The sequence below is a fragment of the Abramis brama genome (assembly GCF_963993115.1).
Source record: "Abramis brama genome assembly, chromosome: 19".
Lineage (NCBI taxonomy): Eukaryota > Metazoa > Chordata > Actinopteri > Cypriniformes > Leuciscidae > Abramis > Abramis brama.
The window spans coordinates 22114754-22138140 of NC_139981.1; the positions used below are offsets into that span (position 1 = coordinate 22114754).

The 23387-nt window shown below is 36.5% G+C and overlaps 1 protein-coding gene across 2 annotated transcripts in view; it reads left to right on the forward strand.

Moving 5' to 3' along the window:
• LOC311069234 (uncharacterized protein) overlaps positions 1-23387 on the forward strand; it is a 161753-nt gene that overhangs the window by 111970 nt on the left and 26396 nt on the right. For both annotated transcript variants that reach the window (XM_084092249.1, XM_084092250.1), the window contains 21 exons: positions 1075-1113; positions 1360-1404; positions 1739-1774; positions 2314-2358; positions 2792-2845; positions 6518-6571; positions 8117-8206; positions 12142-12183; positions 13377-13454; positions 13683-13718; positions 14126-14170; positions 14330-14383; positions 14583-14624; positions 17613-17717; positions 18792-18845; positions 19635-19688; positions 20446-20499; positions 20641-20694; positions 21584-21628; positions 22789-22839; positions 22944-22988. In XM_084092249.1, coding sequence (XP_083948375.1) covers positions 1075-1113; positions 1360-1404; positions 1739-1774; positions 2314-2358; positions 2792-2845; positions 6518-6571; positions 8117-8206; positions 12142-12183; positions 13377-13454; positions 13683-13718; positions 14126-14170; positions 14330-14383; positions 14583-14624; positions 17613-17717; positions 18792-18845; positions 19635-19688; positions 20446-20499; positions 20641-20694; positions 21584-21628; positions 22789-22839; positions 22944-22988 — 1122 coding nt within the window. The remainder of the gene's footprint in view (positions 1-1074; positions 1114-1359; positions 1405-1738; positions 1775-2313; positions 2359-2791; positions 2846-6517; positions 6572-8116; positions 8207-12141; positions 12184-13376; positions 13455-13682; positions 13719-14125; positions 14171-14329; positions 14384-14582; positions 14625-17612; positions 17718-18791; positions 18846-19634; positions 19689-20445; positions 20500-20640; positions 20695-21583; positions 21629-22788; positions 22840-22943; positions 22989-23387) is intronic.

A 23387-nucleotide genomic window follows, 5' to 3' on the forward strand; every position in this document is an offset into this window, starting at 1 on the left:
GTTATTAAAATTGCAAGAGATCTAAATCTTCTAAGATCCGGTAATTTTGGCCTTTCGTTTGGTGAACGTAAACAATAGGGAGAAAATCAGATGCTCGTCAGTCAATATACTGGGTTTGTGCATTCGGTCTTAAAGTGACAGCAGCCTAATACACAGGTCTGCTGCTGTCTGCCATTGTAATCGGACGACAAGAGAATCACAAAGTTATTTTCCGTATTTTATGAAACTATTCAGTACGTTTAATTTTTTGTTTAAAAAAACATGACATTAAAAATGATTGCCAAATATTTGTGTGCAATATATTTTTACGTTTACAGTATTGTGTCATTAACATTCTAACACTGAACTGTGTTGGAATCATTTGTGAGTCCAGTGTTTCCATTTCACTTAGGATGTCTTAGAAGGCAACTTCCTATGCAGGGATTATGAATCTCACTATAGGTTTGGGAGCAGAGCTCATATATGTTGCATGCTTTTATTCATCACAATGAACAAGAAAAAAATCGACATTTTGTTCTCTAGACCAACTTTGTCTTGAAGTTACATCCGGCCTCCTGTTGTTTCATCTTTATTCATGGTTGTTTTACACCGCATGAAAGACAGTAGATGAATCCGCAGATACATCCAACGAAACGATCTGTCTTTCACCGTTGACTGAAAGCCGTCTGAATGATTGACAGGCTACTAAACCCTGCTGAGCACTGGTAGTTAATGGGTAAATGGAAAGCCATAAAGCAGATTCAGAATTCACCTCCATGTGCCTTGAAGAGGGTCTGTATTTCTCGAGGTTCTTGTTGCAGTAAAAGGCTCTTGGCATTTTAAATGTCATAAGCCCTGGATTAATGTTAATCTCTCACATAGAGGCCATCCAGACAGAGAGAGGAAGCTTCTGTTTTATTCTTGTGTGGAGATGTTGAGGTTTTCAATGAACTGAGATCTAAGAGCAGAGCGTGAGAAAACATTAAATCATAACTGATGGGATCATTCTAGCACAGTCAATTGCCTCTCATGATGGTTTTCTGCAACAGCATAAGTTGACATCAATATTAAAGATCATCTTTTTTCTTTATTCAGGTTATGACAGCACATGGACTGAGACTTCCTTCTGGACCTGTAAGTTTAGATGTTAGGCTATTTACAACATTGAAATATTTTGAAATACAGCGGCGTCTGATGCCAAATGTACACGGCAAAGTTGGCACTGAAGCTCTTCTGAAATGGCATTTACACTGAATGTTTAATGCTGCTCAGGGGTGGCATAAATACATGTGCACTGTGTACTTTAGACATATAATTAAGCATTTCTTCCATTAATAACCTCTATGCATTATTTTGTTTCCGCTCTCTATAATCTATGAGGGGGAAGGAGGTGATAAAGGCCAGAAAGGAGAGAAAGGAGACCAGGTTAGTAGCCACACATTTCCATCATTTGTCAAGCATCCACAACAGTTTTTTAAGATCATTAAAAGGTTTAACTACTGCCGGACGGTGTTTAAAAGTCTTGTCTCCAAAAAAAGGAAAATATAAAAGCTGTATTTTAATCAATACAATGGACAGCCAATCAAAACGCTCAGTCCGGCTTTCTCTTTGATCCGTCAGATGTTAGTAGATGTTTTATAAGAAGGTATTTTAAAAGCATGGACACACAATTTTTTTTTCGACCCTGGAAGTCTCATGTCCTCTTGAAAAATCGTGTGATTTCATGCATTGCGTTCAGAATTTTCTCTTTTTTCACTAGGGTGAAAAAGGTTCGGAAGGCTCACAGGGGATACAGGTAAATAAAGCCTGTGAAAAAATGTTGGGTAACACTTTATTTTACAGTGTCCTTGTTACACATTACATGTAGTTACTGTAGTAATAACTATAAATTATGCATAATTACATGCAACTAACCCTAATCCTAACCTTTATAGTAAGTACATGTAGTTAATTATTAATACTCAGTACTTAATTAAACTGTAACACCGACACCTTAAAATAAATTGTGACCAAATGTTGTGCAATGTTTGTCATAATGCACATCAGGGGAACAGACTGTAAAGCAGTCAGCATGTTTGTGAGAAATTAAACTTTATTAGTGTGTAATGCAAAATAAAGTAAAAAATCGTCTATCCAAATGTATTTTTATAGAAATTAAAATGTCTGTTATTTCTATTTCTGTAATGCAGAATCTTTCCCTTTGCTTTCATTATAATATCTATTCCGAAATGTTCTTGTAAATGGCACAATTTTCTGAGAAATTTTGATGTCACTCTTTCTCACTCTCCTTTTCTCTCTGTATTTTTTTTTTTTTTTTTTTTTACTCTCATAAAGGGCATTCGTGGATTGCCTGGACTGTCAGGGACACCAGGACTTGAGGTATGAACCTCCTGTCTCCGTAAACCCTCCATTGTGACATCTTGTGATTTGACCAAGACAGAAAGAACATTAAAGTCGTTCTACGTTTAGTATGATGGAATTATTGTTGACCTTTTCAACATGGTTGACCAGCAAGAGAGCAGCTCTGCCATTTTCTCGCTGATTTACTGACCAGTGACAAAAGCTTTCTAACGGGTGGCTTATTGCAACCAGTTCTTGCTGGGTTAAATGGGTTCAGTCACAAAAAGCAACTGATTGTGACCTTCATTTTAGTTTAGGGCACAGATAGGGACCTCTCACAATAGCAAGCAGTCAAAATGCTACAATTTTCACAGCTAGTACAAAATCAAAATCATTTCATTTCATTTGATCAGAAATAAGGTCATACTGCTCATATGAAAAGATCTTAACATGTTTGTTTGTGTTCTTACAGGGAAAGGAGGGTCAGCCTGGTCCCATTGGCCTCCGTGGTCTTCCAGGAGACCCGGTAAGCAGGAAACAACTAGCTTCTCAACTTTTCCCACACCGCTTTGTAAAATGCATATTAAAATACCTTGAATGGGGCAACCTGAGACATATTTTGGGACCAGAATATCATACAATCTTAAAAATAAAGGTTTGCAGCATTTTTTACATGCACCAAATTAATACATTTCTGCGCCGATACCGATAGTTTGATTTTCTTTAGGGGAAAACAACAACAAATAAACTATACTGGGAACCCTCTCATTTGGTACATTACTATAATATTATATTACACTTTACCCAAACTATTATAGTCAACTGCTATTTATTTTCAGATATAATAATTACACTCAAGTTTTCACTCAATTTGCACATAAGGTAGTTTTCATAAACGCTTGTCTTCATGACAAATGTATTCAATAATTACCTGTAAATAGTGTTAACTTTCTAGTGTTTTTTTATAGCTCACTAACAAACTGTGAAGACTGGAAAACTTTCCTGAGGTAAATGCAATGTTAAAGGCACACTGTGGAGAAATTGTGTTTTTGTCAAACAGCGACTCCTAGAGTATTCCTGTGGAATATTTGCACTGTCGTAAATAAAATTTGTCGCTAAAATTTCAAAATCAAAGACCGCAATAAGAGAGAGCAGTAACAGCCCTGGTAAGATCATTTCGTTTCTTTACTTTTAATGATGATGATTGTGTGATAAGCGTCTGCGACTTACTTTCACTTTGATTTGTGATAGTTTGCACGTTGGCTTGATGAATCGATGCTCAGCTGCTCATCTGCGGTAATGCGTGTTCCAGTAGCGTTGTCATATCTGGCAATAACATATAGGGCCCTATTTTAACGATCTGAAACGCAAGTGTCAAAGCGCAAAGCGCAAGTAACTTTGTGGGCGGGTCTTGGCGCTGTTGCTATTTTCCCAGCGGGATAAATGACTCTTGCGCCCGGCGCAAATCTAAAATGGGTTGGTCTGAAGTAGCTTCATTATTCATAGGTGTGGTTTGGGCGTATCGTGAAATAAACCAATCAGAGCGACATCTCACATTCCCTTTAAGAGCAGGCGTGCTTTGTTCTAAAGCGGATTCCTATTATAACGGCGGATTTGCCAGGCGCGCGCCAGGAGCGGTTCACAGCCAAGGAGAGCAACGCTCTCGTCAGGGACGTTGGGGATGGAGAAACCCACCCAAATTAACTTCGGTTAAAAAGGCGTATGATAATTTGGGTAAATGTGTAAGCTAGATGTATGCTTTTATAATAAATTGTCTATCTATCTATCTATCTATCTATCTATCTATCTATCTATCTATCTATCTATCTATCTATCGTAATAATATATGATTTGCAAAAATGAAAACTGCTGCTTCTGTGTAGATGAGAGAATCAAAGTGTATGCGCGTTGTGCACACGCTACATTGATTATGGCCAAGCATGCGCCCTTAAAATAGCATATGAATAACATGCGCAACCCGCCACTGACTTTAAACTATTTTTTCCTGGTTAGTGGCGCAATTGTTTTCTAAACCTGCAAAATAGCATGAAGGAACGATTGCGCCGGAACACACCTCCTTTTTTGCGCTGAACCGCCCAGGGAGCGCAAGTTCATTCCCTAGTTTAGCGACGTGCTTTTGTGGAGGGAAAAGCGCGCTTTGCGCGGGTGCAAAATAGGAATGATACATTCCTGTACAAAGTCAGGAAAGATGATCAGGAAAGATGAATGATACATTCCAGTACAAAGTCAGTGTACAAAGTCAATTGCGCTGGGTGCAAGATAGGGCCCATAGACTATAACACGCTCTCACACGTTTTTTTATTTATTTTTTTAACATTTTGGGAGGAGTACAATTTACATATGTGGTTTCAACAACCAGATGCATTTACACTTGTCCAGTTTCGTCTGGAATGCGGCACAGACCTCCCCCTGAAGTGGTTTGAGCGGTCGGATTCAAATCCGTCTTGAATGCGTTTCGGAGGACATTTACACCTGGTCTTTTCATGATCGGATAGCTATCCGATCTGAGAAAACGCATGAAGTGGCCAGGTGTAAACAGCCCCCATGACAAAAACATACGCACGAAAGCCGAAAACAAACCCTGGTTGGCCTCTCACGTCCATAGACAGTATAAACGCTCACGTCCAAATTTGAGGAAGTGGTGGGGGAAGTGACGTATGCCGTAAAGCAGTCGAATTTTGTAGTTCTTTTTGTGCTCGGGTTACTACCCGAACCCCGAAGTTACGTAGTGATACAGACCCCGTCAGGCTATGGCAGACGCGTCATTCAACCTATTGTAAGTCGATGTACCATCACAAGTGTCTTGGAAATATATTATGAAGGATGAAAAGCTACATAGTGTTCCTTTAAGGGACACTTTGTTCACAAGTTGTTTTATGACGTCTTTACATGGTTGAAACACAGATTGAGCGGATACATGATACATTTTGATGTCTTTCAACATATCTTTTAATGTTCATGCATGTTTTTTTTTGTGCTAACTTGTATTAAAGTGGAAGAAAATACTTTTTAAGGGCCACATTTAAGAGCATCAAAACTGCATTTATTGTTTGAATTTTGTGATACAGTGGACAGAGACTTTGTTTCTGATCAGAAGTAACAGAACAAAGCTCTGCGATTATTGGATGGGAGGCGTGTTACAAATAATGTTTGGTGTAGGAAAAAACACGGACCTGGCAACCCTGGCTTGATCTACGGGTGATTCATAGGGTCAAATAGAGCCTACTTTATCACCGCTATTTTTATTGTTGTTGCATTTACTTTGACAGCCCTCAATTCAACACAAAAGGCTTCACACAGAGTATGATTTGCAGTCTGACATGTTTTTCCGTCCCCATTTGATTGACAGGATATAATCGGCCCTAATCATTTGGCTGTTTTTGGAGTAGTTCACTTCAGAATTAATTTACTCACCCCCACGTCATCCAAAATATTCATGTCTTTCTTTCTTCAGTCGAAAAGAAATGAAGGTTATGAGGAAAACTTACAGGATTTTTCTCAGGTTTCTCAGGTTTTCTCCAGGACCGAGTTTGGAGACCCCTGCTTTGAAGGTTCTTCATTGAATCATATGTCAATAAAGAGGCTTTTTAAGAGTGTAGAGACTTGGGAATGAACTCTTTTGACTACATAGAAAACCCTAGCAATCACATAGCAGCGCACTAACACCCCTCAGAATAGCTAAGCAACCCGCATTGCAAGGCTCTCGCAATCATCCACAACGTCTTAGCGTAATAACAGGGAATTTTGCATGGGCAAACACTCCATGACAACGTAAAAATCTAGTTTCATTTTCATCACGCTCTCAACAGCCTTTTAGTTTTTCCCACTCTCGCTCGCACACAGGAAAAAGACAATGCGCGTATAAATAACAGGCGAGAAAAACGAGGATGCAGAGCTGTAAATTGTTGCGCAGACAATCAGTAATCAATCAGTAATCTGAAAATTAATTTGCAGGGACGGGTACATCTGAGTTCTCTACATGTGGGAGGAAACAGCATCAGCATCACAATCTGTTCTCGGCACCTGCTTCTGCTAACAAGCATCTGCCTTTATCCCAAAAAAAGATGGGGACACGGGGATGGGGGATGTTTGGGATCAAATCCCAAAAGAAAAAGAAGGAACTGCTAAAGCTGATAGGCATGTGTCTTATCGCTCCTGTTTTTTTTGTTTTTTTCAGGGCTCTCCCGGTCAGCCAGGACTGTCTGGAAAAGACGGAATGAAAGGAGAAAAGGTACGCAAGAGCATTGTGCGTTTGGAAGTACGCCGTGACTGGGGCCACATGTTTCTAGCGTGATATTTTTCATGTTTCTGCGTGTGCAGAAGGTCATGTTCACATTAGGCTTCACTGAGCTGTGCTTTGCTTGTACGTTTCGACGGTTTGCACCAGCTGTAAGCGGATAAAAAGCTGTATGCTGGAATAGTTTCAGTTACTTGAGATATCTCAAAGAATTATTGCTTCATTGGAAAGAGAAAAAATGTCCAGGGTGCTCAAGGAGTTCAAAAAAAGGGTTTTCGAAGGTGCTCTTTGGGGTCGGGAATTCAGTAAAATGTAGTAGAAGGAAATCCAAGGCACTCTTCTTTAGAAAATTATAAAAAGCCTTTATTGGGCAATAAAGGCTTTTTATAATTTTCTAAAGAAGAGTGCCTTGGATTTCCTTCTACTACAAATATTGCTTTATGTTTGTGATTTATTGGGGTTCTTGGAAGTCAAAATGCAATGTGTGTAGAGATATGGGAAAGCATAATGAAACTGGATAAGATATCCAGTCTAAAGTACACTACTACCACTGATCTGAAGGCCTATAGCAAAATTGAACCTCAGATGATTTAAAGAACTAAAGAATGGGTTCACACTTAGCAAACTTATTTATTTATGATTACTTTTAGTGACAGAACCTGAGGACTTAATAATAATGATTATAATTAAAAGAAGATATGCAAAATGTATTTTTCAGTAGGTCAGTCTTCCACTAAAACTATCGTGTATCAGTGTTATTTATTTTTGTATTATTTATAGACTATTATAGTATTATTTATATACTGTTATATGTATTAATCTTCTGAATGGTCTATTTTTAAGGTTTAATGATTTGATGTGCTTTTGTTGTTTTTGTCTTTTTATTTTTTGTTAAGCTGGTTTTATTTCAGTTTTAGTTAGTTATTTTAGTACTTCAACTTACACTTATTTATTTCACTTAATTGCTATTTTTGGATTTAAGTTGTTTACATTTATATTTTATTATATTTCAATTGCTGAAAAAAGTATGTAATGTATATTATTTAGTTACTTTTAGTGCATTTTATTTTATTATTACTGTATACTGTATATATTTTGATCTCATGTCTTAGTAGACTAAGATATTGCATTATGGCAGGAAGGGGCCTTAAGTGCATTTAATGTTCCTCCATTAATAATACTAGTATGTTTGATTCATTCATTTAGGCTCCGACCGCAAAAATTTAAGTTATTGTTAGAAAGTCGACTGGCAAAAATGCTTTCAATATCTCACAATCATTACAGCGTTTTCAATGACGTGAGTGAGTTCAGCGTAGCGGATGTTTAGTGAGCTTTTGTAGCCTCTAAAGCTGCAAGAGGTGATTCCAGGTTGGTGGCATTTGCCCCGGATGTCTGTGATATTTACGTCCAGCTCTTGTTTTTGTATGTGCGTGTGAAGGCGGGCATGTGTGTGCATTTGTGCGGTGCTCCTCAACCTGTCAAGTGACAAACCGGAGGTGACAGCGTCTCTAAATGCCAGCTGTCGGTGTGTGTTTGCAGGGTGATGCAGGCGGAGCACCGGGACCGATAGGCCCCCAGGGCCTCAAGGGTGAACCTGGAGAGCCCTGCTCTGTCAGACTTTGCACTGGGGTAGGTACACAACACTATTCCTGTGCTTCTCTTTCATGTCACCTGCATGTTCCCCACTCAATATCTTCTCTTTCAGCACCTCTTATAGACACAAACAGAATATCACTCGACACTTATCCAACATCCCACCGCGTTGGTGACAGCTCAGGCACACTGACAATGACGTAAATATGCCTGTATATATATGTGACAGCTAATGCGAGACATTCTTGGTCCGCCAGCAGCCGGGGTTATTGATGACAGCTCCTTGTTTTCAGCTGTGACAATGAAAAACTGTTCATGCTAAAACACCGCTTTGGTAAAACTATCCTAATGGAACACCTGTCACCTGTTCATGCCATGAGAGAGAGAAAACACCAATCGGATCTGTTAAATAGCTCGGTTGTTTCTCTTAGACACCTGTGAGATTAAATGACAGCAAATCAAGGTTTTTGCTTCAGTGTCCGGCATCTTGGTTTTCGCAGATAAAAAAAAAAAAAAAAAAAAGAAGCTACGGATCTCAAAGTTTTATCTGGAGTTTCAAAAGAAATCTCAACACTAGCCGCGTTTCCATTATAGATTTGCGCAAAACTTTCGCAATATTTTTATTTTAACTATTTATAGTGTTTCCTATGGAAGTTTGTTTCCGCCACAGAATAAAACATTTTAAAAGATAATTGCGACTTTTTATCTCACAATTGCGAGTTTACATCTTGCAATTTTGACTTTATTTCTCAGAATTGCGTGATAGAAAGTCAGAATTGCGTGAAATAAAGTCGCAATTGCGTGTTATAAAGTCAGAATTGCGAGATATAAAGTCAGAATTGCGAGATATAAAGTCAGAATTGCGTGAAATAGTCGCAATTGCGTGAAATAAAGTCGCAATTGCGAGATATAAAGTCGCAATTGCGAGATATAAAGTCAGAATTGCGAGATATAAAGTCAGAATTGCGTGAAATAAAGTTGCAATTGTGTGAAATAAAGTCGCAATTGCGAGATATAAAGTCAGAATTGCGAGATATAAAGTCACAATTGCGAGATATAAAGTCAGAATTGCGTGAAATAAATCGCGATTGCGTCTTATAAAGTCAGAATTGCGAGATATAAAGTCAGAATTGCGAGATATAAAGTCAGAATTGCGTGAAATAAAGTCGCAATTGCGTGAAATAAAGTCGCAATTGCGAGATATAAAGTCAGAATTGCAAGATATAAAGTCAGAATTGCGTGAAATAGTCACAATTGCGTCTTATAAAGTCAGAATTCTGACTTTTTTTCTCGCAATTGCGACTTTATATCATGCAATTCTGACTTTATAACACATAATTGCGACTTTATATCATGCAATTCTGACTTTATATCTCCCAATTGCGTATTATAAAGTCAGAATTGCGAGATATAAACATGCAATTCTGAAGAAAAAAAAAAGTCAGAATTTCAAGTATATTTCTCGCAATTGCAACTTTATATCACGCAATTCTGACTTTATATCTCCCAATTGCGTATTATAAAGTCAGAATTGCGAGATATAAACATGCAATTCTGAAGGGGAAAAAAAGTCAGAATTTCAAGTATATGTCTCGCAATTGCAACTTTATATCACGCAATTCTGACTTTATAACCTGCAATTGCGACTTTATATCACGTAATTCGGAGATAAAAAGTCAGAATTGTGAGATTAAAAAGTCGCAATTACCTTTTTTATTTTTCAATCTGTGGCGGAAACAAGCTTCCATAGTTTCCATTAACCAATGTGATGCGACAAAAACAACAACAAAAATTTTTCAACTTGCGATAAGTCATTCCGAACGTATGTTGGTAGGTTTACGTATATCGCAGCCATCGCACTAGCCCTTTTTTTTAATCGATGGAGACATAGGTGTGTTATCCAATGATTAATGGCAAGGAAAGACCCTTATACTTGGGACCAGCCACGTATGAGGTGTTCTGGGTGTTTCTTCTTCCTATTTGTTTCAAGGTCTTGATAAATTGTGGCATTTCTTTGTTGTTTAGAATCCAGTATTCCTGTAACTCTTTTGTAAAGAACCTTGTCTCGTCTTCTGTCCAAACATACCGCGCCATCTTTAAAGAATGATCGACGTTTACGTACTCCAGGTGACCTGTATATAGGAAAAACTGTTTCTATTGCAGTTTTGCGGATATTCCTTTTTTCGAATTGCCTGAAAAACCCTCATGCGAGTGTAAAAACTTTTTTGCGAAATTGGCATATTTTCAATTCGCAATAACGTGCACAATTTGAAGGGTAATGGAAACACGACTATGCCTCAGACTGTGCTCAGATCTTCAATCTCTCAGAAATCTCAATTTAAACTTGTCTCATTTTTTGGGAGACAACATGTCAGAAAGAGCTAATAGATTCTGGGATGTTATAGTCACATTTCTAGTTTGTGATGCAGTAAGATCATCACTATTTAAAGTTGCCATGAAACAGAAGTTACGATCAACTTTCCTTCCCTATTGTGACCTATATCCAAGTGAAACTGCTTCTCGAATGAAAAAAAAAAATATATATATGACTTGATTGGGTATTTGATGGTTGTAGTTTGCTATTGGTCGTAGTTTGCTATTGGTCGCTCTTTTGACTGCCGTTATCAATCTCTCTATTTTTTTCCTCTTTTGAAAGTTTTGAAAACACTATTGTGGATTATTTATTTTGCTATTTGAGCAGATGGAAACAAAAAATGTATTTAATGTAGTCTCTCATTCACCGCTATAGAAGTTTGACGACCCAACTATGACGACTTCCGCTTCTGAGAAACCCGGAAATGTGAAAGGGGTCAACCGACAGATTTGATTTCACTGTTTTCATGCTAGTTAGATGCCAGCTGGACTCTGACCTAAGAAATTACGTTTGTTTGCGAGAGAAGGAGATAAACTGCATATTAACTGTAATGTTGGCAAGACATCCAGCATGAAGCATATAGACAGATGGGTGGTGGGCAGACAGAGCACTTGTTAGTCTGATGAATGATGGTTTGTTGGTCTGAAATCAATATAGAATGAAGTCATCAGCCACCTTCATCATTTCTGTTTTAGTGGAAAAGAGAAAAAGAGGGAAATTCATGAGTGAACGAATTAAATCAAAACTGACACTATTCACAGTTTAATGCACATTCCTGGTCTCATTCTGCACTAGTATTATTATTATTACTAATAATAATGATATTATTTCATAATTTAAATAAAAATAAAAAAAAAACTTTAAACTTGATCCATTTGGATTGTGAAAGTGGATGTTTATATTATTATTACTACTTTTAACACACTTTTCCATTTAATCCAACTTCTTAAAAAGGCCTTGCTGTATTTATTTAATCAGTTCACTATATCCTGAAAAACAGTATCCTGTATTACGACTTCACGGGATGCAAAAAGTCTGCAATGCGAAAACTACTTGCTAATCTAATTCTTGCTGACCACAAAAATCAATTTTCCATCAGTGGTGTATAGCAAATAATGCTTACTGTAACTCTTTTGCACTGTCGGTGCCTACAGTATCACTTGCAAATCACACAGAGAAAAAATTTCAAATTTGCTGTCAAAACAAGGCCATGCAATATTTAGCGATGTTGAGGAAAAAGTAAAAATATATCTTGTCAAGCTATAAGCTACTAATTTGAAGTGGTTTAGATAAAGTAGTTTGCTTAGCAGCCTGACAGTAACTCGTTTGTTTTCAGATACTGTATATATATATATATATATATATATATATATTATTCTTTCTCTGTTTCGTTATTTTATGGCTCTAGTAGCATCACTACTTTTAGTATTGATTTTTTTGAAACACTGATTTTCAGAGATTTTACAGACAACCATTTCAAAAAAAGTTTCTCAGTTCATCACTTGTGTCTATTTATCTGTCTGAAATAGAATCTTACGTAAGTTCTAAGAACATGGTATTCATTTGAGTTTGTATTTCATCTCTTGTTTTGTTCTAGGAGGAGGCCGTGTCTGGTCCACGGGGGTCACGGGGTCCTAAGGTTGGTTACTGTGAACTTTTTTATTTTATTTTAGTATTCCATTTTGCGCTTGTGAAGTTTATCTGCAAAGTAACAGCCCCAGAGTTCATATCAGTCATATTACCCTGTGCTGTGCTTCGCTATGTCTTTAAGTCCACTTTTTCTTTTTCTTTTTTTATTAGTGTGATAAGAAATATCTACGGAAGCGTATTGCATTCACTTGAGGAAAAATAATCTACTCTGTTTTTCTGAATTAACAAGTTAATTATCTCAGAATTACGAGATAATTTTTCATGAATAATACGTTTTTGCTCTGTTTTTCTGAATTAATGACTTAATTATCTCAGAATTACGAGATAATTTTTCATGAATAAAAAGTTTTTGCTCTTTTTCTGAATTAATGACTTAATTATCTCAGAATTACGAGATAATTTTTCATGAATAAAAAGTTTTTGCTCTGTTTTTCTGAATTAATGACTTAATTATCTCAAAATTATGAGATAATTTTTCATACAAAATATTTGCTCTGTTTTTCTGAATTAATGACTTAATTATCTTGTAATTCTGAGATAATTAAGTCATTAATTCAGAAAAACAGAGCAAAAACTTATTTTTCATGAAAAATTATCTCGTAATTCTGAGATAATTAACTTGTTAATTCAGAAAAACAGAGTAGATTATTTTTCCTTAAGTGAATGCAATACGCTTCCGTAAATATCAGCATTGTGATGTGAATAATTTAAAGGAAAGTTCTGGGTTCATCAGTGGCATTGTTGATTACCAGAGAATATCATTTTCTGTAACAATGAAATATTGTGTTTGCAGGTTCAATCAAGTTACAAGTTGAAATTGTCTGTAGTGAGCTTAACTTGTATTGAACCCAGAACATTCCTTTAAACCATTTTCATGCTGTCATCAATTATTTGCTTATGCTAAACACTTCATTAAATCTCTTTTTTTTTTACTGCTGTGTAAGCATCTGTTTGTAAATGTTTCATTTTAAATATATTACTAGATAATGGCTGAAGATGTTTATGATGTTGCTGTGGAAACAAATTCCTTTTAAACCACAATAATTATTCAGCCAAGCCTTATTGCATAAACTGTCATTACTTTTGACTGAATTTTGACACGAGTACTGAATTTTGCACTCGCTCAACCCGAGTTTATTTAGTTTAGCTGTATGAACTTTTTCCGGTGGTTCTCTCTGCCAGGGTGAGCGAGGTGTACCTGGAGTACCTGGAGATCCTGGAGAGAAAGGAGAACCTGGGATTGGAATCACCGGACCCCCTGTATGAACCTGTTTGATTTGAATTTTAACTTCATTGTCCTTCACAAACACTCAAATAGTCTTCATTTAAAGTGATAGTGCACCCAACTATATAAAAGCATTCCAAGTAGCTTTAGAGTTTAGCATTTTAGTAAATGCATGTCACACCGAAAACAATAGTATTATAAGATAAGTGTAGTGATTAATAGGAAATAGCTTTATTTATTTTTTTTACGTTTTCTTTCTATAGGGTCTGATGGGACCTAAAGGGGAAACAGGATTTCAGGTAAAGGATTAATTTGCATCCAAAAATGTAAACAAAGCATGCAAATTTTGGCACTGCGCATAATATACTTATACCTCAATATTATATATTTTTCTAGAAGTTAAACTCTAGAACAGGGTTCACCAATCTCGGTCCTGGAGGGCCGCTGTCCTGCAGAGTTTAGCTCCAACCCCAATTAAACACACCTGAACCAGCTAATCAAGGTCTCACTAGGCATTCTAGACACTTTCAAACAGGTGTGTTGGAGCTGGTTGGAGCTAAACTCTGCAGGACAGCGGCCCTCCAGGACTGAGATTGGTGAACCCTGCTCTAGAAGTTAAACAAGTTAACACAGAGATTGAATCTAGATTGTGTTGAATGTGACGAAGCCGAGGACGGGAATTAACATGATGGTGTTATTTTCACAGGGTCCTCGTGGACCTGCAGGAACTGTTGGATTGCCAGGAAATATGGTGAGAAGTGCTTTTAAATCTTTGCAAGCATATCATGTCAAAAGGTGGACATATCCCACTATGTATATCCTTATATGTATGAATTATATTATTTGAAGAATTCTTAAATACCTTGAATATTCTTATATTCATACATGAATGTGTTTCTTAATCTGAAAGGGACCTCCAGGCCCACAAGGCAGACCAGGACCCCCTGGACCTCCCGGAGAACCGGTTCGTAACATTTTATTTCGTAACAGTCTTATAAACATGAAGTTAATATCGAGTTGTACAGACATTTTGTTTGTTTTTGCTCCGCTAATGAAAATAGTTGACATTGCACTTACAATAAATATAATATAATAAATATTTGTGTTGCATCTCATTTTTAATCTTGTATCTAATGCTGCTCTAAATAATGTTTCCCTTTCAGACAGCACTACCCATTGTGGGAGACATGGGGACATTAATGAAGGTACTGTCTGTCCTCCTGTGCACTTATTTCTACTGCAGTCTATTGGACACTGAACATTAGAAGTATGATTTTTAGTGAACAGTGCTAAGATAAATAAATAAAAGATGCTGAATTTACAGTTAGACCTCATGCACTCCAAAAAGTTTCCTTTTAGATGCATATCAGAAAGACTTTTGCAGAATTTGAAACCTGACATCTCAAACCGAAGATATTTAAACAGATATATAAAACTGTGTTCCCTTCAGTGAGATTGTGTGTGGATCTTAAGACAGATCTTACCCTGTGTTACCTAGAGGAATCTTATTTTTCCCTCTATAAAAATGAAAGATTTTAGAAGCATTGCCTTTCCTATTAAACATACTACCTGAGTAACAAAACACAAATGACTATAGTCAGAGGGTATATAAAGCCCAATTTTACCTGAGTAACTTTTAAACGTGTTTTATAAATTATTTAATTGCTGTCTATTGCTGTTTTGAAACCTTTGTATATTCAGCGCTTAGAAAAAGAAACACTCTTTCAACGTTCACTCTTCACACTCCCTTTAATTCGTGCATATAAGTACATTCTGATCTGTCTTCCTCCTCCACTGCTCTTTATGTTTCTTTATGTTTGGGCATCATTCATTCATCTCTTTGCGACAAGAAACTTCTGACAAGATAAATGCCCGTTTGCTGAAATTCTGAGTGAACCGTCAACCACAACAACACATTGAGCTACTGTATATGTTACCAGCAAAGTGTGTAATCCGGCATTCTATAGAATGCCTAGGTAATGTATAGAATTAGGTGATGTATTTTTTGCAAAAAAACATCAGGAATTCTATACATTGCCTAGGCATTCTATACAATACCGGGATTTCACACTTTGCCGGTAACATATGCACAAAGAAAAGGAAATGCATCAAAACATACTTGAATGTCAAAAGAACAAGCAAGCGCTGAGCTGCTTTCTACAGAGTTTGAATTGGAGCTGGAGTCAAAGATGTAGAGATGGATGGATGGATGGATGGATGGATGGATAGCTTGATGGGAGCAGGGTGCACGGAAGTGTATAAATACAGGTTGACAGGTAGGTAGGACATCCAATCAATCGATTCGGACCGACATTTTTTGGTCCTTAGACTTCCTCAGAAGATATATGTTTTTTTGTTTGTTTTTTTTTACAAATATTTAGACCGCTTATTGATTGCTTTCAGGATCTGACGGGAGTTTCATGATATTTATGAAAATCACTGCCTGCTCTAGCTTTAAATGAATAATTCAACCAAGGCTAAAAAAATCAGAAAGTCATCACACTCATATCATTCCTCGTATTATGACTTGTCTTCTGTGAAATGTTCAAGATGCTCTTTTTTTACACTACAAATGTGGATGATTTATATACTGTTAATTTCAAAAACAACAAAATAAAGGACAAAAAAGCAACATAAAAATGCTATAAAAGTACATACATTTTATGATTTTAGAAATAATTTTGTGCAGTTAGCTGTATAATTCATCATTCACTTTGTATGGAATTGAGCAGCTCTGATGTACTTGCTAACATCTAACAACATTTTGTTGGCTAAACTATTCCTTTATATGAATTCCTATTTTTATAGCCAAATCTAAACATGTCAAAGCAGGTTTTTGTTACATTTTCTCCCTTTTCAAAATGTTTCGAATAATGTTTTGCTAAACTTCAGCTGCTATATCAGGTCACATGCTATTTTGCTAATTGCTAGTCTTGCACAAAGAACACAAATATAAATGCACTTCCTGAATCATCCTACACTTTTTGAGCAGGTTGGACTAATGCACTAGTAAATTGCTACCTTCAGATACACTCGTGCCATGCGCGAAAAGTGCATACAGTGTGAAATGTCAGTGCTATCCCCGCGACCCATTACGGTAAACCTTTGATTCCGCTTCCCGGGTATACAGTTACATTCTTTAAAGAGCAGAAGAGAAAAAGGTTGCTTACTTAGCCCCCGAGTTTAAAACTGCTTTTGAAAGCACCTTCTCTTTTGCTTTTCCTGTTTCTCTCTGTATCATTGGGCGAATGTATTGAGTTGAAAGCATCAAGGCTGACAAGGTTAAAATCTGGAGGAAAAGGGCTTTGAGAAAAAAAAGTACTTCCCTAATGCATACCTTTTATCAAGTTGTTTGTATCTCTGGGTTTGACCTTTAGCTTTTTAGCAATTTGCAAAGCTAGATTGCTCTGCCATAATGTGTCTGAAAGCTGGTAAAAGCATACATTAATTCTATACAGATATGCAATTAAGGTCAATATACAGAAACAGATAAATGTGTGTAGAGCTCATAAACACAAATAAGGACACTGAAGTCTGTTTAGTGTATTTCCACAGGAAGAGTGTGGTAAACGGTGTCATTTTTTACTTCAGTTGTCCTTTAGTGGAAATGAGATTGAGGTAAAATTAATCCTCCAATGAAATTGGAAGAAAGCTTTATGACACAGAGTCATAGAAATATCACTTCTTGAAATAAAAAGGTTCCAATGAGAAAACTGCATTCCATGTCAAAGGAAAAGTTGAATCATTAGTGAAATTTCAAACCACGTTGAAGTAAAATATGAAGATGAATGATAATTTATTTTTCTGTACTACTATTTTGAGAAAATTCTTCATTTTGATAAATTGGCTAATCAGAAGACCAATAATTTACACTGTTTTATGCATTGGCAATTTACTAAGATCTATGGTATGTATTTTAAACCTCGATAAGATTTGCATTTGAAATGCAAATTTGTTCAAATTTCTTTATGCAAAAAAAAAGCACAGACAAAAAAATTAAGTTTCTCATCTGCATTTAATCACATGCATTTCTAAATGGCGGATCCTTTCTTTTGTTTGTGGACATATAAGAGAAAGCTTCATTTTAAAATGTGTTGCATTTGGAGCTCATCTGAACAGAAGGAGAAAGAGATTAAAGGAGAGAAAGTTGGATTGCACCTTACTGTGTGTGTGTGTGTATGTGATGTTGACAGAACGCCTGCAGTGTGTGTCAGACCAGAATACCAGGACTACCAGGGCAGAAAGGAGAAAAAGGTTCCTCTGGAGCTCTAGGTATCCCAGGAATGGATGGAGAAAAGGTAAAAATGGCTTCAGTTTCATCTCCTCACTAATTAATATTCTGTCCCTCCCCAAGAGATTCTCTAGCACTGTGCTGACATCTTTTCTGGCTGATGCAATGAATGATTTGTTTTGCAGACACAAATACACCAGACATTTCTGCAGTCCAGTTTTTTTATTATATACATGTGTATATAATAGAAAGATAAAATGTTTTGCTCTAGAACAGCCCCAAGCAGTATCAAAAGTCATTCTTAAAAATATACGCATGTTATTGTATTAGATACCAAATCTGCAAACTAATTTCCCTTTTTTGCACCACAATTACAATAACTTGCAATATGAGCTTGTTTTGTCTTTCTTTAAAATGAATCCTGTTTTTTTTTTTTTAGTTCTCTGACGTGATGACATTCATACGTTAAATGTGGCCTAAAGACTGCAATACACTACATGACTTTTGCTCAGATTTTTTCCCCAAATTGCAGTCTGGACGAGTCGACAATAGTTGCCAAAAGTCTTTTGGGCAGTCGGAGTTGACAGATTTCATAGACAATTGTGTAGTGTGTGATGGGCACAGACTCTTTTTTTGGCTACAGAATATGATTCCATCCAGTTGGAGGATGTCAAAACATGTTTGATATCTTGAGGCAATTTTAGAACATATCGTAGTGTATGACGCTTCGCTACTAAAACTGAAGCGGCCCTCCATCTACTAGTGTTGCAATAACATACAGTACAAATACAATAACAATACAATGAACAGAACAGTACATTAACAGAACACAATATTTGACTCTTCAGCTTAAACAAAACAACTGACGACGCCACTCATCTCTAACTCAATGTAATCTGTAGATCCAAATCCAGTTTGTTTAATCGGTTATGCGTGAGTTTGTTGTTTTCGGAATGATTAGAAAGTCTGGTACTGTATGGTCCTCAGTTTTTGACTGTATGACGGCCAGTTTTTCTCTGGACATCATAAAGTTGTGTAGTGTATTCCAGCCTTAAGTGTTCAAATAATAGTCTTGGCCACTGCTTATTCTTGTGTCTGTCCTGTGGATCTGGCTTCTTACGTTCTATGTTGGCTTCAACAGGGGGATCAGGGTCTGCGGGGCCCAGCTGGTAATCCCGGAAAAGAGGGTCCGAAGGTAAGCCACCCTAAATCACAGATTAGAGAAAAGAATCATGTGATCAGTAGACATGAGCCCCAGTTCTGTCATGACAATTCTTGGAGAGATTGGCATGGTAATGATTATGGCAATGTTAATGTATTTGGTCTTGGTGGAATAGATCTGCTATGCTACTGCTGCAGAGCAAGTACAGAGACTTGCCAATACATTCACAGACATCGCTGTGAGCATGTAAGACATGCTGCTGCTGCACATGTATCATACATGAATAAACCCCCATAGAAGATCTATACATGTGGAGCTGGGGAAGGTGGAGGGTTTCTGAAAGCGCACTGCACTGCTAACAGCAACACTACCAGTATTTGAATGTTGAGCCGCAGCCCATTGGCTGCTGATGCAACAGCAACCAATCAGCTTCACTATGTAGATAACGATGTGATCGCTAGCAAACTGAGTTAGGACCTATCAGCTTGCGCCATCTAGAGTTTCATGCCAGAACTTTGTATATATATTCACAGACTTCCCTTTAGCTGTAATTCTTTTTGGAAGTACAATCACATGCATTTCCTTCATTACAACAAGGTTTTGTGAGGTAAATATTTTATAAATGGTGCAACTTTTAAAGCAAAAAAAGTTTATGTACTGTACAGTACAGTACAGTGCCTGAATGTGAGACATTCATTGACAGGCAAGAACTGAGGCCAAAGGAAAAGCATTAAGAATGTATGAGAACATTCTTTAGAGAGAAACTTAGTCAAAAGTGTGTACCTGTCTCAACTATTGTTTATCTGTCTCATCATCATATAGGGAGTGAAGGGTGAGAGAGGCTTTCCTGGTCCGATGGGGGACAAGGGTGATGAGGTGAGTTATCAGAATAACACTGTGTTTACACTGTATGTGTGCGGCTTGGTGCAATGCGACATAACTAAATGGATCCTGTTAGTTAGTGGAGCTGTCCAATGCGTCATGGTTGACTAGTATACAGCTTCACCAGTCACTTTATTTTCTGTGTGTCTGTCTATCTGTCTGTCTGTCTGTCTGTCATCTTTCTTAATTAATTTTTTTTGAGAACCAAGCATATGTTATATTGTATAATCAAACATGTCAGGGTTTATATAGAAAAAAAAACAGGAAAACTTGTATAATTGCATAATTGTAAAATATAAATTTTAGGTTTTACTTTTAGGTAGTGAAATACTTTGTACTTTTACTTTGTAGGTTTTCAAATAATATTGAAAGACAACGAACAAATACAAATTTAAGAAACTTTAATTTAAGAAACTTTAAATTCAAAAAAAAAAAGAAAAAAAGTATATATATATATATATATATATATACATACATCCATCCTCACCTATTTTATCCAGTTGCATTTGTAGCAATACCAACATTATATGGAACTGTATTTTGCTAGTCTAAGACAGTTGGACCAATTCAAATTAAAATAGGAATTTATTTTCAGCTCAGTTATTTTCATTTTAATGTTTTTGAAGTCTGACTGGTTGGCTGGTCCGGGGTTACAGAATTAAATTTATTATCAGTACTTTTTTTCTTTTTTTTTTTGAGATTTGAGTTTTAAGTTGAGTTTTGAGCTGTGATCTGACATTTTCTGTTCCAGGGGACCCCGGGTGTGCCAGGATTGCCTGGATCCACAGGCCGTATGGGTGCACCGGTGAGGATCTCCCAATAAAAAGAAATGTTATTATGGCTTCATGGTTTCGATATGGGGCTTAGTTTATTTTCTGGGCAATCTTTTTCTTCCCAACGTTGTGTCTAATCAAAATGATCCTTACGCATGTTCCTCTGCATCCAGGGACTTCTTGGCAGACCAGGAACTGTTGGCCCCGCAGGACCAAAGGGAGAACGGGTAAGCATAATCTAGTTATCATTTCTTCTTTAAGATTTGAATGTAATATTAAGGACCTTTTTTATGATTTTATTCCAAACCATCTTATTTGAGGGCTGAGGTTGATGGAAAAGTTAATAACAAATTAAAATTTGTTTTGACAAAATTATCATGTGGCCTCAGAAAACCTGACAAATAGTGCAAATGGACCACTTTTATGGTGACCTTTTATCATGTTATTAAGCTTTAAAATTGCTAATTTTGTGTACAGATTTAGCACAACATGAGAATTGAAGAAATAATTATCCAAAAATTTAAATGCTGTCATTACTTACTCAAAGGCCAAACAAAATAAAATTATGTATGTTATTATGTCATCCATTATGCATATAATTTATTTAATAAAACTTATTTAAATATTCTGCAATTATATTGAATTTCAGAGTGGGGTAAAGACAAAAGTTGATAAACATCTTCTGTTTTTCACTTTCCCCAACATTATAATTCTTTGACCCATCAGCATCTGAGTCACACACACTGTCTGATAAACAGCTGGAGTAATGCTCTCACAAACGGTTAGCGGGAGATAGTAAATATGCCGCTCGATGTGTTCGACGAGCTTGTACGGTGCCCTGCAGTGTGCAGATATGTACTAGAAAAGGAATAGAGGCATTTTTCACCGTTTTCATCAGCTGGTCGGCTCCACTGAGAGCCAATCCAATAAGAGCTAAGGGGCACCAAGTCTATCCACAACTTCCAAAGGCTCTATCTGAATCCTGTTATTATTCACACCATTTGCTAACACTGCCGTATGGTGTTGGCCCTGACTCTCAATGCAATCACACACTGTGTTTGGAGAGCCAGAGTTTGTGCTACGCATGTAAATAAAAGAAATGTCTTTTTATTCCAGGGCAGCGAAGGGCCGCAAGGCAGACCCGGACCTCCTGGACCTCCTGTAAGTTCTGGTGCTGATTGCAAGTGTTTAGGCTGACTCAGCTTAAAATTTAAAGGCGTGGAAGTTTAAAGTGTGCATTTTCACCATCGCTAGGAATTGAAAACAGAATTGATGAATGCTTTCCAACAGTTTTCCATAACACTTCCACTTGTTTGTCATTGGTCACAACCATATAGATATTTTATTAGGGTATCTGTACTTTTACTCAAGTGCTCGATTTGTGTAATTGGCCTACAAATGGTTTACTCATAGTTGTCTCTGAAAGAGATAGAAAACAGAGGGGAAAAAATGCACAGTTTAGCTATAAATTATATTATGAGATTTCCCAGGGAAACTTTATTTGTAAATTTGTATTTGTAATTTCTTACAAAGATATGAAAGATTCACAGTTAATAGCGATTTATATGCTTTCCCGACAAAGTTTAGTGATTAACCCTATAAAGCTTACTCTATCATATTTCATACAGTACATAGGCCTCTAAATTATCAACATGATAAAATCTGTGCCGTAAAAATCTGTTGTACACAATCATCTACATGCCTTTTTAGTAAAAGTAAAAGGCATTTTATTATAATTCTAAAAATGTCTCTCTTCAGGTTTGGGTATGTCTTTTTGCAGTGAAATCTTTAATGATTTTTATAAAATAAACGTATGTATAACTTTTATATTGTTAGTAATATTTCAAGATGAACACTTACTGGACAGAAGCAACTTATGTTTACTTGATTTTACATACAATTTCAACCTTTTTTTGGTCCTTTAAATAACATCTGCACCAAAATGCATTATTATTATTATGATTTTATTTACTTATTTATTTTAATTCAGTCCTCGGAATAAAATTGAGGTGTTTTTTCCCACTCCTCAAGTGTGAACTCCATATTCTCACTATATCATACAATATTGTCCATAAAAGCCTGATGTATGTAACTAATAAACAGCTAATATCCTAGTAAGATGCAAGCTAATAAGCAACTAGTTAATAGTGAGAATTGGACCCTAAACTAAAGTGTTACTTTCCTTACTGATTTTATCGCCTGGTGAATGATAAAACTGGAGAAAAATCTCATTGACTTATATTTGAAGGAGAGACTCAAATACATCTGGAGACAAGAATATCATATTGACTGGTGTGTTTTTTTTTTTTACTTCTTTTCAGGGTGTTCCAATTGCAGAGGGCAATGGAATGAGCAGTCTCTATAAACTTCAGGTAAAACTTTTACCTGATACTAAAACATAGTCACGGTATTTTAATATGTAATTTGTCATATTGTTCATTTTGATAAACTATAGTTTGTTTTGTTTTTTTTACAGAATGGAGCGGCTAATACAGGCCAACCCGGACCACCCGGGCCCTCTGTATGTTTTATTTATTTATTTTCTAAATTATATCCCACATAAAGCAAATAGCTGTTTTGAAGTTAACCTACCGCAGGGAATCAGTTGTTGCACTTTTAATGAAGTTTAAATGTCAATACACAAAGAAGCTACATTGATTTGGGAATCTGTATTCAGTTTAGCTGCTGTTTTCAAGAGTTTTACGCAGCATTCTTTGAAGGACGGATCACGGCCACACAGACACAAATCTGAAACTCAGACAATGACAGTAGCCCAAAGGGAGAAGGACAAAACAAACCCGTCACACATAGTCAACAATGTAGCTGCTTGTAAAGGAGGGGTAATTGAAATGCAGCACTTTAACAGGGGGGAAAAATTAAATATATAAGCTATATATATATATATAAAAGAGCTTTTCTG